This window comes from Tetrao urogallus, assembly GCF_951394365.1.
Source record: "Tetrao urogallus genome assembly, chromosome: 1".
In the NCBI taxonomy this organism is placed as follows: domain Eukaryota; kingdom Metazoa; phylum Chordata; class Aves; order Galliformes; family Phasianidae; genus Tetrao; species Tetrao urogallus.
In genome coordinates, this window is record NC_136813.1 from 63150314 (window position 1) to 63171582 (window position 21269).

Below are 21269 nucleotides of genomic sequence, written 5' to 3' on the forward strand. Positions count from 1 at the left end.
TGAGTCAAAGCTTGGATCTGAGCGTGCCAGAATCGAGGTTCGCTGTGAAGCCATAACCTGCCTCTGGCATGTGGAGGCAGCTTCACTGAGGTTACGAGGAGCTGAATGTAATGGAGGAAATGAATACAGCTATTGCAATGATCTCAACTGTAAGAAGATATCAGTGAAAACGGTGGCTTTACAGTGAAAGCCAGAATGGAAGTTAATCGAGAAATGAAGACGTTGAGTGCTGCATAAATCAATGCTGATTTCAGATAGCTGTAAAAGTGAGGTTGTAAATGGTTCACATTCAGCTGTCAATTTCAAGGCTTTCAGAACCAATTAAGAGAGCAAACTGGACTTAAATGTCATTGGAGAAATAAAAACTGTGCAAGTCCCATTTTCTTAAAGGCACTGTAAAATTTAAAGATTAGTTCCAGATTAGCAAGCTGTTTTTCTCTGCTGTGTGGTTTTCAAGTCATTTGGTTAAAAGAACATGCCCATCTAATTTTATCCTGCAGATAGCATTAGAAACAAAAGATGCTGAAAAAGGAGAAGGAGCTTTTCTTTTTCTATTTTGCTGCGTTTAGGTGGCATTTTGGGTATCTTAAGGTTTTATTGCCTGTTTTCTCTCACTCCCCTTTTCTTCCCAATGTCTCTCTTTCTTGACTCCAGCAAAGGCCAGTGAGAGCCTGCACCAGGATCAAACCAGAGGAACAGACCATAGGCAAAATGTTCTGTCAGACTCGTGGAAGAGACTGAAATCGGTGGCAGGTGCATGAGAACAAGGAAAGGAGATGGTTAACAATAGTCTTATTTGCACTAATTTTTCATCCTGCTTCTTCAGAGGGCACGTGCAGCAATAGGGCAGACAGTGCCCATTTCTTTCTTTCTGGCTGGCAGCTCAGTACACAGGTAGCCAGCTGCCAGACCACTCTGTGTCAGTCCCAGAATCACCTCTTGCTGTGATGCCAGCTGGAAGGAAATGGAGAGAAACGGTGCTTCTGCCCAGCTCCTTTAAGGTGTGCAGCAGGAGGAGGAACTCAAGGAGGTGTCCTCTGGATGACTGGAGCAGCGCAGCTGGCAGATGCAGCTGGTATTGCTGTGCATTGTAATGAGATGCCAGTCATTTCATCATTTGTGCAATAACAGCTTGTCCTTTCACTGGACGTTGTCCTTAGCCAGTAAAATAACTTTGATGAGTAATTATAACTCGGTAAAGATTGAGGTTTAACAGTCTCGAATGGATGCAATGGCATCGTCATAAATGCATTCAGGACGTACTTATATACACAAGGGGAAATGAGCCATAGTGGTACTTCGTACCTAACTACTCTGTACTGATAGCTGCATAGCAGACCATTGTTCTTTTTTTTAGCTTGCACGCCCCAACCAACAGGCATCTGGCTTGTGCACTATACCGTACTGTGCATATTATAATGGGTTATCTGTTGTGTGACTGGGTGTGTTTGCATCAGCTTTAGCCGAGGTGGAACAGTAGCTGTAGGCAGGCAGAGACATGGACCACAGTGCAGACTCGCCTTGCCCTCTGGGGACTGAGGGACCTGATGAATCCATATTGTTCTTTTTCTGCATTGCTTTTGTTATGCTGGGGTGGGCCCAGCCCCAACCTAAATAATCTCACTATATAATGTGAAAGCTATTTAGCCCTAATGAAAAGGAGAAAAGAAATAAAGCTCCTTTGTTCCCCATCTCGCCTCTCCTTTCCCCTGGAGATCCTCTCGTGGTTTCCATGGATATGCAGACTGGTGGTGTGGTCTTGTCCTTTATTGAGTGCACCTATTAACATCTGTACCAGTGCAGCTCTCAAACACAGGCTTGTGCTATCTCTGGTGCTGTTTTATGTTTTCCTGTGACACATTATTTTTGGCTGCTTGTTCCACCTTTTTGAAGCAGCATAATTTGTCAGTGAATGTTCAGGCTTTCATTCACGATGATGACAATCAGAAATCTGCTTAGCATGAGCCACTAACATGAAGTACATGAAGCAGCTTGGGAATTTCAAGAAATGTGTTTCTCAGCACCACTCCCTTGAACACGAAGTACGTGAAGCATCAGGTTATATTAAGACCTGGAGCAGGTGGTGCAGTGCAATACAGTTCAGTAGTGAAGGAATTTGCATTGAAAAAGAATTTGTGCAACTTATTCTTCAGTTGTGATCCAGTCTCATTGTGCTTGATTTGAAATTGAGTAATTAGGGAATCTTCCTTTTGGCTTCAAGGAGCATTGGACACCAAGCAGGTGAGGTAGGTTTGTTATTTCGTAACTGAGGTTGCAAGCCATAGTAAACTAAAACATACCAGCTCTATAGTGCCATCTCTTACTGAATGCAATGAGTTCTAGCCTCTGCAACCTTCATACTTCACTGTGCGATGCAAAGCTGAGGGCCAGCAGGTTGTTTGGATGTCATCTGTGTCATCAAAAACTCAGGAGAAGCAGCAAAGGACAAGTATGTATGCAGATTAAATCATACAGTGAAACAATGAACTATAGGAGCTCTTAAGCATTCATTCACTTAGACTGTTGGGATAAACAGTTGGTCTTTTGTGGCATTCAAGAGTGAAATGAATATTTTTGTCATGAAATAAGTGTCTTGACTGTCCTAAAATACCTTTAAGAGTGAGCAACAGTAATAACAAGAGGATTAGAAAATGTTTTTTTTTCATGCATTGCTTTGGCTCTGATTTGTCCAGAGTCATTCAAGATCTTCTCAAGTATGAACAGCACCAAGCTTTATACTGCTCTTATTATTTAATTGTATTCTTGTAGCATTCAAAGGACTCAGCCAACACAAAAAGCTGTTGTGTTTGGAAACGTGCAAGCAGTCCAGAGAGTGTTCTCTGGAAAATTCTGAGTTTCAATTGAGAGGTTGGGTAAAATGTGCACGTTCAGGCAGCTCAGTACCATCTTGTGTTAGGCATGAGAAGGGGTGATGGCCACTTGGCATCTTTTCTTTCCTCCTCCCTCAGCTGGGTGCTGTGTAAGGTGGGTGCATAGGGCACTTATCCACATAAATTTTTCCCCTAGTTCTCTCTACCTCCTCACTAAAAGCAAGACAGTTCCCAGAGTTTCTGAAAAAATAATGCAGAGGATCTAAGCCTTTTTTTTTTTTTTTTGGTTCAGCATTTGTTTCTCTTGGAAGTGCACGTGCAATTCTTTGCCGTTAGCTGCTGCACAACATGAGAGTTTTTCTTTGTACAAGGCCACGCAGTGCCAATAGCGGGAGCTGCAAATCCTTCTTTTGAGCCACAGCCACTCTGCAGTCCCTTTCCATCTTTGAGAACACACGCTTCAGGTCGCCTCACTACTTGTCTTTCTTAGCTTTGTGCTTTGTTCCCTCTTAGAACTTTGTAATAGCCCTCAGACACAAGAAAGGAGAAAATTACTATTGGTCAAGCGCAGCCTTGTCCAGACCTGCCTGTCTGCCTGCAATACTATTTTGAATGCCAAGTCAACAGCAAGAGTGAATCAATGCTCTGAGATCAAAAAGCAAGTGTATTGTTTCACTGTTTGGACCAGCAGATGGCAAATGTAGAGGAAAAAATCCATCTTTCCATCTTAGAGCCAGTCTAGGGAACAGACATTAAATAAAGCCATCTGGCAAATGTATGAGGGGAAAGAAGAAGATGAGACCAAGGTTTGTTTTAAGTACCTGCTTACAACTGAGACGGAGTTGCTGGGAATTCATGTAATAGGGAGCAGACTTTGGCCTCGTAGGAAATTTTGTGAAGTGTTGAGAGCTTTGGCAGTGCTGAGAACTTAGACATAAGACACCAAAATGCCAAGCAGAGAGCCTAAGAAGCAGCAGCATTTCTGTCTTTGTGAAACTGCCATGGTACTTCATGTAGAAGGGTAAATAGAGCTCTGTTCACTCCACTGCAGGGCTGAGAAGACCACATGTAAGAATCTGTGTCGTAGAAAAGGACTAAGAACAGACACAGAGAGTAAGCAAGGAGGGCGGGCTGATATATTCCAAATTCTGAAAGGCATCAATACATGTGCCTTTGTGCTGCTGCCATCACAGATTGTTACTTTGCCACATTACTTTTATTCCCAGAGAAGGGAGATGTGTGTGGTTTTGCACTTAGGCTATTAAATAAAGTTTCTGAAGAGAAACACAATTCATTGGAAAAGGAAATTATATTTTACAGAAATGCCCAGCCTTTCATTTGGAAACTTGCTTTCAGGGAGTGTGATTTCAGAGCCCAGAAATCTAGCAGATGTTATTGCTATTTTTGCTTTACAGGTCAGTGCTTTGGATTTTTTATAATCTGAGAAGTGCACACAGCTGCCAGCCTGCCTTTATGGTACAAAAATTCAGTGCTGAATCTTATTCCTTATACGTCTGCTTTATTATTATTTTTTTTTTCCTGATAAAATGGGAGGAGTGTGGTTCATCATTTGCCCGGGGAGGTGGTGGAGTAGCCATCCCTGGCAGTGTTCAAGAGGCTGGATGAGGAGCTACGAGATATGGTTTGGTAGCTTCTGGTAGCAATGGTAATGGGAGGATGGTTGGACTAGATGATCTCGTAGGTCCTTTCCAACCTTGTGAGTCTATGATTCTAGGACCTTGAAAATCCAGGTTCTCCAGTAACTGGCAGTTTGGTTGGCAGACCAACTCTTACCATTATTCCCATAAAGAGTGACTGGGGCATCATTTTGCAATGTTTTCATCTTTGTGTTCAGCCATGTGCCATTAAACAGCAAGAATGATACCAACACTTGGACATAATCTGTAGTAATATGAAAAACATCAGTATTGTAGTGTCAATTTTTATTGCTTCTGTTGATAATGAGGCTCATGTGTATGATGACATCACACCTATATTTTGTGTGTTATCAATTTCAGACATTTACTTTGAAAATGGTAGCAACTCACTGAAAAAGTTTCCTTCCAACTTGTCAGTGTTGCTGCTGATCAGTTATTGCATCTGAGAAAGTCTGGTTGTCTTTATTTTCCCTGAGTATCTCATAGCCAGACTAACAAAAGACAGCATTTCTGTTCCTCTGCTCTGATGAATAATTCATCACCCTGTACTTTTTGTGCTAAGTAAATTTGAACTATTTCTCTTGTAAATGTTATTTACAAGGCAGCCCTGGACATGCGGAAATTTGTTTGCTGCCTTCAGGCACGTCATCCTCTTGTCACTGAGAAGGAAAGTAAGTTTCTTCCTATTAAATATTGGTTGAGGATTTGCCCTGTGCCTCTGTGAATGGTGCAGGATCCTGCCAGGATGTCAGGGCTGGGGGGAGCAGCAGTGGCATGAAGCTGGCAGCATCGCTCAGCTGCACTTCATCTGCCTGAGCCTTAGCTGTTTGGTCCTGCACTACAGTGTACACCAAGGTGCTCCTGGGTTGCCTGCAGATTACCACAAGTCTAGATGTTGGCAGAGAGGCTTGGAAAGTGTAGTTAGGCTTTCCCTGGTTAAACTCGAGCTGTGTTGAATTGTCTGCTTTGCATTGCCTTTAGAACGCAAAGCCAAGTAAAGCAAATTTTGAAAGGTATTTTAGTAAGAGGTGTGTTTGATGAGTTCTGTACTTTAGCATCCTTCTGTGTTCATCAAGGACATCAAACCTTTCATTGAACACCTTCCCCTGGAGAAAACAAGTGCCTTGCTAAAATTGGCCTGCAGGCAAAGTGCAGCAGGTAGGAGGAACTGCTGCCTTCCTCTTACACACTGCATTTGGTCACATCTTCAGCTGGCATAAAACAAAGCCTGTGGCTGACACAAGAGGAAGATCTGACTGGCTGTTTTTCACAATACAGGAGGGCTTTTCTGCACCCTACCCAGAGCCATTTTGCTGCTTGCCCGTTTGTGCTGCTCAGTCTGGAGGGGAGGCAATGTGGCCATTTTGGGCTCACGCTCCGGCCAGCATTTCCAGCAGTGCTGCTCTTGTCTGCAGCCTTTTGCTAGCTCTCAGACAGAAGTGCTCTACTATTTGGCAGTTTTCACTTTTTTATTGCCTGTTATCATTCTGCTTCACTTACCATTCTTTTTCTGACTAGTAGAAATGTAAAGTTTCTCTCAAGTCTTAACAGAATTTTAGTTGTGTTTGAAAACAGCTGAAAAATGAATGGCCTTACAATGATCAGCAACTTTGCTAGTAGGGGCAATGACAAAGCCCTTACCTGAAATGCTGTCTTCATCGCCAGGTCTCTACCTTGGTTCTACTCACATGGCTGTCCTGATATGCAGAAAAATCCAGGAGTATTTTTTTCTTAATTCTCTATGCTTTCCTTTCTCTTTCTCTGTCTTTCTGCTTCTCTCTTTCTTTCTTTCTTTCTCTCTTTTGCTTTCTCACTTGGCACCATTTTACTCCTGGACCTTTTGCTGCAGTCCACCTGCAGTTGTAAGATCTATTTCTTGCATCTGAACACCTTGCCCAGAAAGGCTTTCCTTTACCTGCTTTCTTTCAAGTTCAGCAGTTCTCTATTTCTTTTGAAATCTTCCGTACTTGTATCTAGAAATTTCTATTTGCTTTTATTGACAGCCTCATTATTGAAAGCTTATATTTACTATTTCATTTTGCTGAGCTTCCTCTATTTCCTCTGATTTCTGTTGTTTAGCATCACCGTGTTGTGTTACTGAATTTAAAGGCAATTTGGAAAAATTTGTAAGAAAAAAGTGCAGTGAAATCCTCTCCATTTGGTTTGTAAAAGAAGAACCTAGTAAAAAAAACTGAACCTAGTGCTATCTAATACACAGATGTTCCTGTGGGTAGGTTTTCTGCATCGTTCTGCCTTCTGATGATGATATTTTTGGATGGCCTTTCATAAATAAAATTGTTTCAGAACACTTGTACTAGTTAAAATACAGTTGCACTGCACAGATCCATAATTTCTGGCTTACCCTCAGCACTCTGTTACATGTTCAGCTTTTCATTAACAGCAGGCAAGCTTGTATTTAATATCTTGAATTTTCAGTTTACTCCTTCCAAACGCTGGTTGGTTATCTGCAATGATTTTTTTATTGTGGCTCTTTAAAATCTGAATTAATTCAGCTTTGCTGCTGCCTGGGTCATGACATTCGTAACTATGGTGTTTGGAAATTGCTGTGCTTTCCTGACGAGACTAAACACCGAGCTCTTCCTACTTCTGCAAAAAAAGATGAGCGAAAGAAAGTGAACAAAAAAAGTGTAATTTTCCTATCAAAGTGAATGGCTTTGGCTCTTTTTCAGAAAAGAGTTTGAAGCATCACAATACTCATCTGCTTTTGGGCTGCTGCAATTACTGCAGGAATGGGCTGATTCTGTGGGTAGTGCTCTCAGACACAGGGTCTGGATTTTGGGTGGTGCTGAACTCAATGATCCTTGTGGGTCCTTTCCCTCTTGGGCTTTTGCACGGTTCTGTGATTCTTGCATGCAGTGCACATACCTTACTAAGGAGGTGCTGGCATCACTCCAGCAAAGAGGAAACCACTACTGTAGGGCAATATACTCAAGTGTGAAGGGGAAGTATTTGGCTGGAATTGGAGAAACTACTTTCACAGTGATACCCCTTGTCTTCCTCACTTCCCCTGGTTGCCTCCAGCCATCAGTGGAAATATGGCATGCTTAGCATTACTGTTCACCCTTGCTGCCCAGAGCACGGTTTCAGCAAAAAGCGAACAGGCTTTTTTTCTGATAATCTGCTCTGCACAAGGCATCTCATACTGCATCTGAGGACTCATTATTTTCTTTCCCCATAAAGGGTAACTGGGGTCAGCCATTTCCAATTCAAGGGACCTGAAGGTCCTTTAGCTCTTCAGGTCTATTTCAGCTCCTTTTATCTTTTAGAAAATGCATTCTGAGGAGGCTGCAAGCTAAGTAGAGTAATTAATGCACTGGCATGGCAGTAACTTAAAATATTTAAAGGGTCAGAAAAGGCAGATTTCTTGTGTCATCTTCACCACTTCTGACATACTTCTCTTCCCTGATCTCAGCTATGGGTTTGTCTGTACTGTATACTTCGTAGCACAGGTGTCTGGGATAACCTTAATTTCTTGGTTTTCCACATCCAATATTCTGTTGTTGCATTTGTTAATGCTGAGGCCATGTGCACAGTGGGTGTTTTTTCCCACTTTCTCTAAATGACAAGAGTTGAGATACAAGGATCTTATTTCTGTATTAAAAACTTTTAAGCTTAATTGCCACAGAGGATAGAAAATGCATCCTCAGTTTTTGCTTGTGCACTCCCCATTTTCACAAGTGCCTTTTTGTGGTAGAAGCAGCTCAGCTGCCTTCCCATTGCCCTGTGTGGTGCTGCCCAGCAGACTCTACAAACCTGGGAGCAACCTGTCAGCACGTCCCTGTCTTTCCAGGAAAGGACCCAGCAAAGCTCCCAGAGCAACATCAGCCTGCGCTAGGAATTCAGGTCAGGATCTCCCCGCTTGTTCCCTAGCAACTGGGGGATACTGGTGCTTTTTCCTGCCACTGACTCATTCGGCACCAGATGCAGGGATCGCATGGTGAAGGGACCGGGGCGGTGTTGATCACTCGTGCTTTGGGAAGGCAGAGCAGAGCCCAGTGGCAGATAACTGATGAGATGTAGCTTGCACTTCCTAAATTGAACTGGATCGAGGCTTTGCAGGATCCTCCATGCAAACTTTAGAGTATCTCTGTTGTGTTTGCTACCACTTGGCAAGGTGACAGACCCCTCTTGAAGCAACTGTAGCCCTTTGTGTTACGTTGACTTTGACAAAACACGAGCGGATACAGGTAAGCAGCTAAAGTTCATGTTTGAGTTGCCTTAAAGGTTGGTTTTGTACAGGTGCAGCGTGTTTCTTGGTTACACAGACGCACAACATTCAGTCGTGCAAGTGTTGACCTGTCTTTGTACTTATTAAAGTTTCAGCAGATGGTACGTAAAAAAGTTAATTGGAAAGATGAACTGCCTTTCTTAGTTCCTTGTGGCATCTGCTTGTAAAGTGCTGCAAACAGCCTTTAAATTTCTCGGGACATTTCTAAAATGAGCTAGTAAAAATGTGTAAGTGGTCAAGAGTTATCAGCTGCCACGCTTTTGTTGGAACTGGCTCCCTGTTGCACTTTTAGGTATAGAAAGCAGCAATTTCTTCTAACTGTATTGTTTGCAGAAGCTGGCAGTTGTTGCCTGTGGTTGTTAGCACAGTGGGATTTGTTCCTCATTTTTTACTTTGTTTCATAGTTTACAAGTAGAAACCCTTTGACAAGTGCAGAAATAGAAGTGATGTGCCGTTCTAAATAATTTTTGGACCAAAAGAAATTCTCTTCTGTGTGCTGTTGGCTCCCTTCTTTACTCATAAACACTGGCGATTGTGCAGTTTACACGGGGGAATATTTATATCGAGTGCTGGTGAAGGGGTGGCATGAGAGTTTTCTGAAGGACCATTTCTCACAAGAAACACAGTTTTCATATTAAAAAAAAAAATGTGGAAATAAATGTCTCCAGGTGCACAGAAGCTATTCAACTTGCCTTTTTCAGCAGTCTGTAAACAGTATGCTCAAGCCCTTCAGCAGTGGGTTTGGCACGGCCCCAGTTAATGTGAGCAGAGGCCTGCCAGGTGGCATCAGCCTCAGATCTGGCTGCACATGTCTTGGGCAGACACACTGTAAGCAGGTTTGTGGATTTTTTTAGTGGCCATTTTGAAAAGGGATCTGAAAAAAACGGAAGCTGTATTTTTAAATTATCTCTAATATGAAGTTATTTAGTTTGAGTGCTGGCTATAGGGCACTCAGGACCTGATTTCCTCACAGGGATAGAGTGAGCACAGTTTCAATTGATATTTTCCATGCTTAGTATTCATAAAAACAATTGCCAGTCTCACATTGCATACTGATACAGCGGCTGCTTTGTGATGTGTGAATGTCTGATTTGGTATCTCAAGCTTTTTGTCCATGTCAAACATATGGGACATATGCATCCCTAGGACTAGCACTGCATGTGCATTCAAGAAGAGAGAAGAAACCCATACCACTGCAGGATCTTTCTGCAGTTCAGGATGTTCTTGATTACAAAAGAATCTCCTAAGTGTGTAACTTCACACTACTGTGTGTTCAGGTGATATAGGATAGAGAAGGGAAATATCTGTTTGAGCTTCACATTTCAATTAATTGTGCCTTTCTCAATATCAACAACTTTCAGGAGACAACAGCAGAAGCCTCGTCAATCACTTTGATCTGGCTGTGCAGTAAAGCAACACCCTCAGAGGACGGTGTGGGACCAGAGAGGTTAACTTATCCAGCACTCCCTGCTTTCTTTTGTTCACAGAGCTTTGCAGCATCCTCTTAGTAACACTCTTCTGTCAGAGCTGGGAACAGAGCTGCTAGACACCCCATTCCCTGATTCACAACTACTTTTAAAATGTCTGAAGGAAAAAAAGTTTAAAGGAAGGAGGCCCCTACGTAAACAGGGTCAGATTTTCCTTGAGCTTGAGCTAGTGTGGTTGCCAGCTGGATGTAAAAGGCTAAATATTTTCCTTCTACACCTACACTGGAGGCCCTCGGCAGATACACAGATGGCCAGGACTTGAGAGTCCACCCAAGGGAGCAAGTGTCAGCGCTTTAGGGCTTAAATGAATCTGGATTGGGTCCTGTAGTTTGGCAGCAGCAACCAGCTGCAGAAATCTGGGTGCCTGCACATATGGAAGAGCCAGGTCTCGGAACGTTACTGGGACACTGACCTTACACTAGACAGTATTTCTTGATAGTGAACATAGGAGACATGTTGGGCTCTGCAGTAGAGAGCAGGCTAGAGGTGCAAAGTCAATGTTTTCCTCACTGATACCTGTCCACCACCTTGTGCAAGGCTTGCTGGCAAATGGAGAACTGAAAGGGAAGACATCTTCTCTAAATACCCTTGGCAAGAGACAAAAGCTGCCTCAAACTGAGGATAGTTCTGTCACAACAGTAAATAGCTACAGACTGGCCATTTAATCTGGAAGTTTCTAATTATCATCTACAAATTTCCAGAATACCATTTCAGTCAAAGGAGGGGAAAACTGAATTGCTTTCAAAGGAGGCTTTAATCAGTCTGTGAAAGGATTACATGAAGTGTTTGCCAGCAACAACAGGGGACTGAATGCTCAGGAGGTCCCCTCTGAGACTGTGTGCCCAAGTTTTATCCTGACACACCTGTGTAGAGCTCAGAGATTTCAGTGTATCTAAACATGCTGTTGCTCAGGAGACTATGTGAGAACTGAAAGAGGCAAGAAGATGCATGGAGCCCCTGGAGTAGAACGGAGCTCACAGGCAGAATGCATCTGGTAGTTACAGGTCTTGCAGAAGCAGCAGTAAAGACCCTTTGTGGATAAAACAATTTAGGACTAACATGTGTAAGTCACTGGATAGGAGAAAGGCTGCTTTGTTGAATGCTTATTTCTCCATCATGGCTGTGCCAACCTTTTCCTCTCTGACTTTGGACCTGTCCAAGGGATCAGTGCCAGGATTCTTCAGAGAACTTCTGAAGGGAGGTTGTGTGCCTCTCTGCTCCCATTCCTGTGTCAGGAAGAGCAGGTTAGGTTTTCTGACATCTGCATGCTAATGCTTTTTATTTTGTGAATGCTGCAGTATGTTCTGTTGTGCACATTTAAATCAGGCGGAGCTCAAGTATTGGACAGTCACATGTAAAAGTGCTGGTGGATGAGAGCTCTTTATGTGATGATGGGTTTCTGCAGCTCACTTAGGCTTATATCTGCTGAATCACAAGCAGGAAATGTTTGAATTAATGACAAATATTTCCCAACTTTAGTTAGTTAAGTGCCTGCACATGTTAAATTAACCATAATAATCTTGTCATAGTTGTAAGTTAATAACTTGCATCTCACTGTGCTTTGAATATTGAAGTAAAACATTTGTGAGGCGTTCAGGGAAAGGAGCTTGCTGACAAATGGGACGAGTTCCCATGTTTTTGTTTTGTTTTGCCCATTGTAAACAGCATTTTCAGGTTCTTGTGTTTTTTGGTTCTCCACTGACACATGAATAGGGCAGTGGGAATGGGAACCCTAGGTTCCCACTGTCCTCAACAGAGAACATTTCTTCCCAGTGAGGAGATACAGATCTGTTAATTTCTGAAGTGTCTTTTCTCCATTGCCTAGAGGGAGACGCAGCCAAGAGCAAATGTGGATATGGGAGTTTTGTGGCAAAGGGATGTTTTAACTCAACAAAAGTGAGAAAAGACTGAGGACAAATTGGTGACGTGGAAAAAGAGAGATGTTTCTCCCAGTGCATTCCCCAACAGTGGTGCTTGGGGCCCCCTCCAAGGGTGCTTGGGATAGTAATGCTCTCTTGCTGCAGTGCTCATCCACCTGTGCTCTTTCCACAAGGCCTTCATTTGTCAGTCCCCTTCCTTCTCGCTGCTCTGTTGCACACAAAGTGCCCCTGTCCTTCTGCTGCCTGCCCAGCTGTAAAGGACCAGTGGCTTCAGGAGTAGTGAGGAAAGAGGGAGAGAAAGGGAGCAAGATAGCCAATGCAGTCACGTAAGCTTTGTTTTCTTAGGAAATTAAACCTAAGGAGTAGAAGCATTGCATACTGATGTTTATCACCCGTCCTCCAGTACTGAGTTAAGATGAAAGCGCTGTCAGGGCTGCATCCATCTGTCTTGCAGATGAGAGAGGACACACAATCAGCATGACACTGTGACTGGTAGCATATTTTTCTGCTGCTCTGGATAGATAAGAAGCAGGAGCCCTCCTAGTGAATGTATCTCTGGCTTGTTATAAACGCTGTTGGGGAAGGTTTGTGCTCTTTAATGCCCTCCTTTCTCGTGTTTTCTCCAATCTCCTCTACTCATCTCATTCTGCATTTAAAATTTCTGCATGTACTCTTAGGAGTGTCCTGCACGTGTACTCCCTGTCACTTGTCCTGGACAAATTGACATGTGCAAGTGCTTCTATTTCTCAGTGCAAGGACCGGTGCATGTGGTATAGAACACCAGAGACTCAGCTCTGGATTTCCAACACGGTAGCAGTAAACCTATTAAGCTCCATCAGGGTATTGACTTCCAAAAGCCTGCAAGTCTGAAGTGGCAGAGAGAGGTGAAATGTGCAGAGTGACTGGCAAGATCTCTTGCTTTCATGGACGTTATTGCTGCAGGGAAGGAGCAAATGGGAAAATGAGAATATGAGCAAGTCACTCTAATTTCCATTTGCTCATATCCTTGTTTTGAAGCATAGAGCATAGACCTGCAAGGACGTATAGACAAGAGAACTGCGGGAAAATAGCTCCTCTGTTTCAAACACAGAACAAACGTGACCTGAATAGATAATAGGAATGAAAAGTTTGCAAGTACACGTAGTGAGAGAATAAATGGTAAAATTAGGACTCTTCTATTTGTGAAATTCTGATTGTGGCTTTTCTTTTAAATTGTGAAGGAGAGTTCTGAGGAAAGATGAAAGGACTCAGTATTGTGATGGGGTCAGAAAGCAGCCATCCAGCCTGCTCACCTGAAAACTACTTTGGTTAGGAAGACTTCCTGACTTAAACAGACTCGTACCTGAACTCCCAGGGTTCTCACATATCACTGTGACTGTGCATTAAAATTTCTTGCTCTTTTTTTCCTAAAAGTGGTTTAAAGGTTGCTCAGGATGGAGGAGAGAAGAGTTGACTATGGTTCTTGTCTTTCCCATCTGGACTCAGGAAAATGATTATCAACTTGAAAGCCAGGCAGGACTAAATTAGAAGGAGACAAAGAGACTCAATTAGGTCATCCCCAGTTAAAGCCTGCCGCATGTATCTCTTCAGAAAGAGCCTCATGCAGCGTGTTAGCTTTGCATTTGGCCTGTGGGGTTTGGCAGAACAGGAATGTGGAATGTGTTTACAAGGTAGCAGTTATTGCTGAAATATGTCAGCACCGTTGCCTGGGGAAGTTTCAGAGGATCGAGGTCACGCGGACAGTGGCCATCCCCCTTGGACAGCTGGTGTGAACCCTGGGGAGGAAACTGGCCTCAGAGCCTGCAACCAGGGACCTGTGGAATGGCAAAGAAGAGGAGGATGCTCCCCTTCCCAACCACCTCGCAGCACCCTCCCATCGGACCTGGCTCCATCCCCGCTGCTCCTTTGTGCTAGGATGACCCAGGACGGGGGCTGTTCGTTGACTTGGAGGCATGGCTGCTTTCTACCACTGCATCCGAGGTGACTCCAGGTTAGAACATGCCAGAAGCTGCTCAGCAGAGAGGTGCAGGCGGCCACTGAGTGACACTGGGGAATGCTGAGCCTGAGGGTCCCCTGGCACCTCTCATGAGCGGCTTCTGGAAAGCAGTCAGCTTATATTCTGGCTAATCTCAGGTGGTTGGCTGGGGTGTCTCTGCCTGGAAGGGCTAATGCTTCCCTTAGGGAATTCTCTTTACATTCCCTAATTTCTTTTTTTTTCTCTGCTCTAAATATTCAGTGTTAAAGCTACTCTGTGCACGGTGCATGGATGATTACTGTAGGCATTTAATTTTTCCAGCATATGAATTCTGGAGGAACCCAGTAAAGAACATCTTGTTCTCTTTGTCTCATTCATTTTTCCTTTTTATTTGTGTTTGGCCAAACCAGACTGTTTTTCATTGTATTCATGGCAAAACATTTTCAAGTAGGCTTCGGATATAGCTATGTTCTGTGTTCAGGTAAAAACATCATTTGAAAAGGCTTGTCCTTAACTCTTAAGGAAACTTAATAGGAGGGTTGGAATAAAACCGTTCACTGCGTCACACTTCACGTAGCCAGGAGTAGACAGTCAACGCATTATGGGTGAGTGCAGAATGGATGAAAATTGGGCCACATTCAGATCTGATGTGAGCAGTCGCAATTGATTTCTTTGTCTGGGTGACTTGGCCCACTGAGTTTTGTTCTGAATAGCCGACGAAGCTGAATAAGAATCTCATTCTGGGTTGCACTAAGGACGTTCAGTATCTGAAGCTTCCATTAACCTTCGCTCTGTACAAGAGCATGCTTACATGAGCCTAATTGATGGGGCTGCGGGTGTAAAAGTGCGGGTTCTTTGGGGCTTGCTGTGCTTCCAGGTGAGTCTTATTCCTTTTCTGCCACATAGTATGCATTTGTATGTGTATAGTCAATTTGTTGCATTTATGGTTCCAAAGAGCACAGGGGAGATCACTGAAAGCCCTGTTCTGTTTCAAAGAATCTAAACCCATGGAGACCTTATAACAACGTTGATTTTGATACTCAATCTGAATACCAAGTGACTTTGTGTAATTGTTTTTGTGAAATAGCTTCAGGAATGTTCCTAGTGCTGAATTGAAGAATAATTGTAATTGCGACATGTAGAATCAAATGTAATTTTGTTCTAAAGCTAGTCTTTTTAGTTTCTTTTCTATTGCTTTTCAAGGAGAGTCACAGTGAATATTTAATACTTTACCTGTCATTAACTTTTAGTGACGTTAGCCTGTTATTGTGCAAAAAAGATGAAGTTCATCAGAACAATATTAGCCAAAGTGCTCTGTGTGCACACTTAGTACTACTGAAGTTCAAGATGCAGATTGTGCTTCTATCAGTAAAATAGCTGATACGAGCCCCAGACTCTGGTCGTGTGTTGAGCTGTTTGTTCTCTTAAATGTAGCAGCGGATCTTTGCAGGGAACTGAGTGGGAGAGGTCTCATGTCTTTGTGAAAAAAAGAAGAAAAAAAAAAAAAAGAAAACTGTGCTTCCATTAGAGAGATTTAGGTTAGATATTAGGAGAAAGTTTTTCATACAGAGAGTGGTGACGCACTGGAACAGGTTGCCCAAGCAGGCTGTGGATGCCCCATCCCTGGAGGCATTCAAGGCCAGGCTGGATGTGGCTCTGGGCAGCCTGGTCTGGTGGTTGGCGACCCTGCACATAGCAGGGGGGTTGAAACCGGATGATCATTGTGGTCCTTTTCAACCCAGGCCATTCTGTGCTTCTATGATTCCATTATCCTGTACACTGAGAAAGAAGACAGAGTCTCAGTGTGCTCTTATTTCTCTTACTGCTCTGTTAATAATGCTTTCCGTATTGGTAGAATAGCTTTCCTGGGCTCTCTGTTAAATCACAAAAAATATAAAACTTCCATTGAAAGGTGGAAGGAAGACGTTTTACGTAGGCCAAACGCATTTCATGTGCTTTTGTTTTATTGCTTTGCCAACTTTTTTTTTCCAGTTTTTAATTATTTTATGGGGATGTTCAGTTTGCTTTTGAGTTCCATATTTTAACATCTGTTTAAAGAAAGCATGCAGGCTAAGGCTTTTGCTGTGAATAAAATATGACCTTTGACAAGATGTTTACCCCTGAGTTATTGAGCTCCCTTAGGGAAGAACTGACTTTTGCCTTGCTGCGCTAGGAAATCAGACCAAGCAGAGGTGCTTTCTTGTCATAGGTTGGTGGATTTTGTTACAGCACACTTTTTTAAAAGAGCAAAAAGCTTGTTCTTCAGGAGCTGCTTGGATGGAAAGCTTGTTTTATGTGGTATTTGTCCTGTAGTCTCGTGCCTTCATGTAGAAAATGGAAAGGCAGGTCTATTCATTCTTGAAAAACAAACAGATAGACATAGCAGGGCTTTTCTCCCCATCCTTTGGAAATGCACTGTTTGTAATAGAGAAAGGAATGTGCTGCTAGCAGAAGGCATGGAAGGCTTGGTGAGTACCCTGTATGAGAGTCTGCAGGGTCCTTGGAAAATAATAGTGACAAATGCACCAGAGATGAGTTAGGCTTGGATATGTGAAGGAAACTGCCTACTGCCCTACAGAAGTGAAAGAAGCAAGAACAGCATGGAGCTGTCAGGGGAGGAGCAGCTGGGGGTCAGGGAAAGGGGCTGCACCAGAGGGTGGTGGGCATGGAACGGGATGCCCAGGGCTGTGGGCATGGCCTGAGTGCTGGAGTTCAAGGAGTGTATGGACACTGCTGTCAGACATAGGGTTTGGATTTGGGGTGGTGCTATGTGGAGCTGGACTCAATGATCCTTGTGGGTTCCTTCCAACCCAGGATGTCCTGTGATTCTGTGAATAGAAAGTGTTGGCATGAGGAGAAGCACTGGAAGATTGTGTGTTGGTGTCACTACTCGAAATGTAGGTAGTCACTATTGAGAAAAGGTAAATCACTCACAGCTCTGTTTGTTTTGCCAGTGGCTAGGAGGAGGATGGGAAAATCCCTAGAAGACTGAATTTTTAAGGAGGAAGACATAAATCAAGCTAGGGCTCCCTCTGGACACTGGTGGAGGCAAAGTTCATCAGGTCCAGCCTTGCTCTGGGCATTGGGAATGGCACACAGGCTCTCAGCGCATCATCATGATGGGTGCTACACATTTTCTAATAACATGAGAGCATGCTGCGAGAGTAGCAGTAGCTGGAGGAAATGTCAGTCACATGCACAGAAAGTGAGACTTTTATTAGCCAGTAGTGCAGATTAAAAAAGGATGGGGAAGGTGTCATTGTGAGATTGATAAAGATGAGTAACAAACTGACAAAGTGTCATTTTTGGGACAGAAAGCCTTATGTGAAAATACCACATTTTTGAAGATGCTGTCCCTGTGGACACTCACTAAACTATTTTAAAAAAAGAAAGCAGAGAACATATGAAATCAGAGACTTGCGGTGTGATTATTTTTCATTTATTGATGCAAGACCTTTGAGTAAAATGGAAGGAAAATATAACTCAACTCTGAAAATAGAAAGCAAGATTGTACATAAAAAGTGACAGGCTGTTTTTCTTCTTGGTTTGAAATTTAGTTTGTCTTTGGTATTTATGTGGGTATAGAGGAGGAAAACAGCGTGATTTTCTTAAAAAATTATTCTCTGAGTAAATTATTTTCAGTGCATCGCCCATTCAAAAAAATAGGGATGCAGGAGGAATATGAACAGGTGCTGGTGTAGTAGAAAGGGAAAGAGGCCTTTCAGTCACAGTGAGAGTGCTTGGGAGACCTGACTAAGCTCTTGGGATGGCCACATGCATGCAAGTGTGGTCTCAAGTGTATTTGATCATTTGATTTAAAAATCGGAGGCTGAATAAAAAGTGAAATTTGTACCGCTTTGACACTGGAAGGTTTGGAGAAGTAAGACACATGGCTGTTATCAACTTCTCATGTCCCTTTCTGTGCATTTTTTTGATGTTTTTATACAAACTAATTGGATTTTCAGGGACCTGCATCTTGCTTGTGAGGATGCTCCCACTATCTGTGCTGGTGTGCATAGTGCTGGATCTGTGCTTCTTACACCTGTTGGAGAGGGACCTGGGGAAGGGAAAAGAGGTTTCTCCTAATAACATCGAGGTGATCGATGACTTCTGCAAATGATTTTGTAATTAGGCATGTGGTGAGAGATTTATTGCAGGGTAGGTGAAAGCCTTACAGCTTGGGAGAACTGAAGGTCGTTTTGAGAGCTTGAAGCGAGGGTCATGTTGAGATTCCTATTAGCAGGAAAAGATCTGAACAGACAGACACTTTGAACGTTATTGTGGGCACCTCACCATCACAAGCTCGTTGCCCACTCATTCTCCTGTACCTCATCGTGCAGTATCTTCAAAACACAGCCATTCTGTTTGGCTACTGCTCAGCTAGGGCAATCTTTCTGAATGTTTGGGTTTTCTTTATATCCCCTGACTTCTTGCATTTTCTTTCTTAAATCCACAAGGCTGCGTAAAACCAGTAAGGATTTTTATTGCTTATCATTATACTGGAGAGAGAAAAAGGCAGGTTTCCTCCTCATGTGAAATGATAGTCCCTAGTTCAGATTTTTAAAAGAGCTTGGTCTACTAGAAAGCAAATGTTTTTGCAATCACAGGAATAAAAGGTTCAAATTGCTGCCATTCAGCTGTGCTTTTCTTTTTTTTTCTTTTTCCTTTTTTTTCATTTTTCTGATACTCACCTGGAATGCAGTGACATTTGGGAGGGGTAGGATTGCCGTGCCATATTCCTTCTATATTCTTTGCACTCATGTATTCTTAGCTGTGCTTCCTGTGACTTAGCTCATAATAAAAGAGCTCAGGAAGGAAGAAGGAAATGGAAAAACAATATCTGCTGGGAAAAGTCTAATGTAGAAAAAATACTATTATAAGCTTGGGTAATATTTAGCAGTTTATCATCAGACATATTGGCCTCATAAAATCTCATAATAAATTGATAAAGCAGGGTTCTGTTTCCTGAGGGGGAAAAAAAGGAAGAGAGAAAAAGTACAAGTGCCGTTAGTGCGGTAAATCTTGCCCTTGCTAAGGCAGAGGAAATAAAGCAACACGCTCCTGAAGGATGTGGATCCCACTGAGTTTTTAGACCAGAATGTGACTTAGTCCTTGAAGCTCAGCAAGGCTTGGAGAAGTGAAGAGAGGAGGCTGAGAGTTCTCAGTACCCTCAGAACAAAGTACTGTTCCCTGGAACAGCCTCAGGATCCGAATGCAAGTGCTGCGTGTGGGTGCTTCTGTCAGCAATTTGTTGAACAGCTATTAAACTTACATGTCATAGATTTTAAGGAAAGCTTTGAAGATATCATTTAGCTCTCGATTAAGCAAGTCCTTGTTTACGTCAGGGAAGTGACAAGAAGGTATAATCATACTCATGTTGAACTCTGGCATCTTGTTTTTCTTTCTCCTTCTAAGCACCATGTTTTAACCAAATCTTTCATGTGATGAATGAGAGTTTGTTTTGGACACTGAGGAAAAAGCTTGAAAGGCTGAAAATCTACCTAAAGATGTTAAAATAACTTCTGCTAAAGGTGAAAAAAAAACCAACAGAGGAAGTGTGTGTAGAACAGCTCTCTGAGTTCGTGCACTTGGGAAAGAAAGGAATGGCTTGGAAGGAAAAGCAGCTTTTCCCATGCCAATAAAAATGTCATCATCAATGCTGACTGACTGCCTGGCACTAGGCCGTGTGAGATGCTGAGCTGGGAGTAAACTGTAACTCACCAAACGCTTAAGCACATGACTAAGTCTCAGCACAAGCATTTACTTGAAATCAAGGTGGACTAAAATGATCTGTCAGCTTTCAAGTGGCGGCTTGGCCATTACGGTCCCACCCCGCCCATATCCTAGGACAAATGGTCAGGCAGACAGGCTTGGTGATTGCATGATTGCACCTCTGGCCAGACCACTGTGTCCTTTGCCAAGCGTTTTGCCAGTTTATTTCAGTTCCAGTCCCTCTGCGATTTGTTTAGCTCTCCTCCACAGGTTAGCAAAGAGGATACCCTTTCATCTCCTGGTGCAAACAAATCTCTCCTTGGTTACGGCGGCCATAAAACTCCTCCCCAGTCTGACATTCAGTCGTCAGCATGTGGCCGCACCTCGCCATCTGGGTCTCAGACAGCATGTTTTCACAACATAGCAACGGCCATGAGAGCTCCCAGCCTCCTGCTCTGTGAACATCACACCCCTTTGATGAACCAACGTAGGCCTAGTAGAGCTGGATCCAAGTACCAGCTCTGGATTCAGACTGTGAACTTCCCTTTGAAACTGCAAACCTGAGCCACAGCCACCAACAGAGCAGCCAGGTCGTCCTCCAGGTAACCTCTGGAAGCAGGTCACAGATGACTCTTGCAGCAGTAGACATGGGACCTGGCCAGGCCTCACTCCTCACACACTGTTGTTCCAGCACTCCCTTGCAAGAGGTGTCTCCAGCACCATGCTACAGCAGTACAGATAAGCTGGGCTGCTTTCTTCAGGCCCAAGACACTTCTTGGAAAAGTACACTGATTACTAAAACAACCTTAAAATTGCAAAAGTATTACAGATTTGAAGAATGGCCATGGGAGGTCAGGAGTAGAGAGAGGAGCTTGCATGTAGACACATGGCTGGCAAAAAAGAAAGCTCATCGGGATTCAGTGTCATGCTGTTTTTCCTAAGGAAGGAGAGATGTTTGTTGCACCCCTGTCATATATGACTGTCCTCAAGTGTTTGGTGGATGCAGTGGAAATGCTCTTTGCAATCTTGAATGCCAGAAGTCATGCGCACAGATCTTTACTGACATAGTGGTGGAGTTCACTTTTTAAAATCATTTTTATTCTGTAGAAAATTGTTGCTCAGAGAAGCTGTGGATGCCCCATCCTTGGAGACATTCAAAGCTAGGTTGGATGGAGCTTTTAGCAACGTGGTCTAATGGGAGATTAGACCCCCACAGCAGGGGGTTGGAACTGGATGGTGTTTAAGGTCCTTTCCAACCTAAAACATTCTATGAAACTGGCTGCAAAGGTTTCAGATGGGATAGCAACACATTTCTAGAGCATCTGAAATTAAATTATATTAATTGCTTTAATTATGCCAGAAGAAACATGCCTCTGCTCAAAGTAGCATTTCCATTACAGGGGCATTTATCACCTGGTGACTTTGCTGCTCAGAACTGATGGGGTGTAATGTGTAAACAGATAACAATAGTAGACCT

General features: G+C 43.2%; 1 protein-coding gene across 1 annotated transcript in view; it reads left to right on the forward strand.

Moving 5' to 3' along the window:
* Nucleotides 1–14057: 14057 nt before the first annotated feature.
* Nucleotides 14058–21269, forward strand: part of CRACDL (CRACD like) — a gene marked incomplete at both ends in the record, with an annotated part of 33248 nt that continues 26036 nt past the window's right edge. The window contains one exon of the mRNA XM_079538693.1: nt 14058–14095. Coding sequence (XP_079394819.1) covers nt 14058–14095 — 38 coding nt within the window. The remainder of the gene's footprint in view (nt 14096–21269) is intronic.